The sequence below is a fragment of the Bubalus kerabau genome, chromosome 3 (genome assembly GCF_029407905.1).
Source record: "Bubalus kerabau isolate K-KA32 ecotype Philippines breed swamp buffalo chromosome 3, PCC_UOA_SB_1v2, whole genome shotgun sequence".
Classification (NCBI taxonomy): domain Eukaryota; kingdom Metazoa; phylum Chordata; class Mammalia; order Artiodactyla; family Bovidae; genus Bubalus; species Bubalus kerabau.
Window position 1 is genome coordinate 175,185,149 of NC_073626.1, and position 1,982 is coordinate 175,187,130.

At 38.4% G+C, this 1,982-nt stretch overlaps 1 protein-coding gene across 1 annotated transcript; it reads right to left on the reverse strand.

The window, feature by feature from the left end:
* Positions 1–485: 485 nt before the first annotated feature.
* On the reverse strand, positions 486–1,131 carry LOC129647894 (cyclin-dependent kinases regulatory subunit 2). Its single transcript, XM_055574824.1, has one exon. It carries the CDS (start codon positions 1,016–1,018, stop codon positions 779–781), a length of 240 nt encoding a protein of 79 aa, XP_055430799.1. The 5' UTR covers positions 1,019–1,131; the 3' UTR covers positions 486–778.
* Positions 1,132–1,982: the final 851 nt, after the last annotated feature.

Sequence of the window (1,982 nt, forward strand, 5' to 3'; positions counted from 1 at the left end):
GAAATCCATCTAAATTTTTTTTTGATGTATAGGATCTACTTCTTTTTTCCAATACACCTATCCAGTTGTCCCAGTGGTATTTATATAAATGTTGTCCTTTCCTTATGGGGCTTCCCTGGTGGCTCAGATGGTAAAGCGTCTGTCTGCAATCAGGAACCCAGGTTCGATCCCTGTGTCAGGAAGATCCCCTAGAAGGAAATGGCAACCCACTCCAGTACTCTTGCCTGGAGAATCCCATGGAGGGAGGAGCCTGGTGGGCTACAGTCCATCGGGTCACAAAGAGTCGGACATGACTGAGCGACTTCACTTTCACTTTCTTTAAAAAGTCGCTTTTATCAGATATTAAATTTACATATATTCAAGAGTCTTTTTCTGGATGTGATACTCTGTCCCATTCATCTATTATCCATTGATGTACCATTGTACTGTTTCGATTATTGTAGCTTTGTGTTATATTTTGCAACATTAATTTTAAGTGAAATAACTTTTTTTTTTTTTAAATGCAACGTACAAACTTTATTTAACAAAAGTAACATAACGTCAAACAGGCACTTATATTAAAAGAAAAACTGACTAGAAGAAATTTTTATCTTAAAACACCTTACAGTAACCTACTTGCAGTTGCATTTAACTGAGCTCTGTTGCTGTGAAGAATACAGCTCATGCACAGGTATGGATGAACAATTTGTACATTTTTCAAGTATTCACTGAATACTACCTTATATACACATATACATTAAATTTGAGAAAGATTTAATTGATGATCCCCAGATAAGCTTCATTTTTGTTGATCTTTTGGAAGAGGCCGTCTAAAGAGAAGGATGTGTGGTTCTGGTTCATGAATCATGTAATGAACCCAGCCTAGACTCTGTTGGACACCAAGTCTCCTCCACTCCTCTTCAGACATCAGATGGGTTTTTGGTACTTGTTTGGAAAGTTCTCTGGGTAACATGACATGTCGGTATTCGTAGTGTTCATCGAAGTACTTGTCCGAGTAGTAGATCTGCTTATGGGCCATCCTGCAGGTGGGCGGTGGGCAGCAGCTGACTAGAGCGAAGCGGCGTGAAGACAGGGCGAAGGTGAGGGGACGTCCGCATCTGGTGAAGGCAACGACTCGACTGAGACCCTGAAATAACTTTTTTATTAAGGCTTAATATGGTACATTTCCTTTTCTGGCCACTTTAGTGCTCGTTTTTACACTAACAATAGCATTAACCTATATATATTTATATATAAAATAATCAACAAAGACCTGCTATATAGCACAGGGAACTCTACTCAATACTCTGTAATAAGTTATATGGGAAAAGAATTTGAAAAAATATAGATATTAGGTTAATGCAAAAGTAATTGCAGTTTTGCATTGTTGAAATTTGCTGTTTGATTTTGGAATACATTCTTAAGTAAATGTGGATATGTTATACATCATTTAAATGCACGTTTCTCACTTTATGTTTCTTCTAGTGACTTGTTACCTGCCACTTATTTTATATTTATTTTAGACTATGGAAATGATGTTAGACAAAAAGCAAATTCAAGCAATTTTCTTATTCGAGATCAAAATGGTTCATAAACCATCAGCGACAACTTGCAACATCAACAACGCATTTGGCCCAGGAACTGTTAATGATTTACAGTGCAATGGTGGTTCAAGAAGTAGATGAGAGCAAAGTAGATGAGAGCCTTGGAGATGAGGAGTGCAGTGGCTGGCCATTGGAAGTTGACAGCGACCCTTTGAGAGAATCATTTAAGCTGTTTCTCTTACAACATGAGAAGTTGCCAGAGAACTCAACATCAACCATTTTATCATTTGGTGTGTGTGCGTGTCTGCTAAGTCGCTTCAGTCATGTCCAACTCTTTGTGATCCTATTGACTGTAGCCCACCAAGCTTCTCTGTCCATGGGGATTCTCCAGGCAAGAATACTGAAGTGGGTTATATAGACTAAAAAAGATGTAGTTGCGAGTTAAGTGTTTTGGGGGGC

Coding starts and splice junctions, on each gene's coding strand:
- LOC129647894 (XM_055574824.1), bottom strand. CDS start 1,018: ATGGCCCATAAGCAGATCTACTACTCGGACAAGTACTTCGATGAACAC.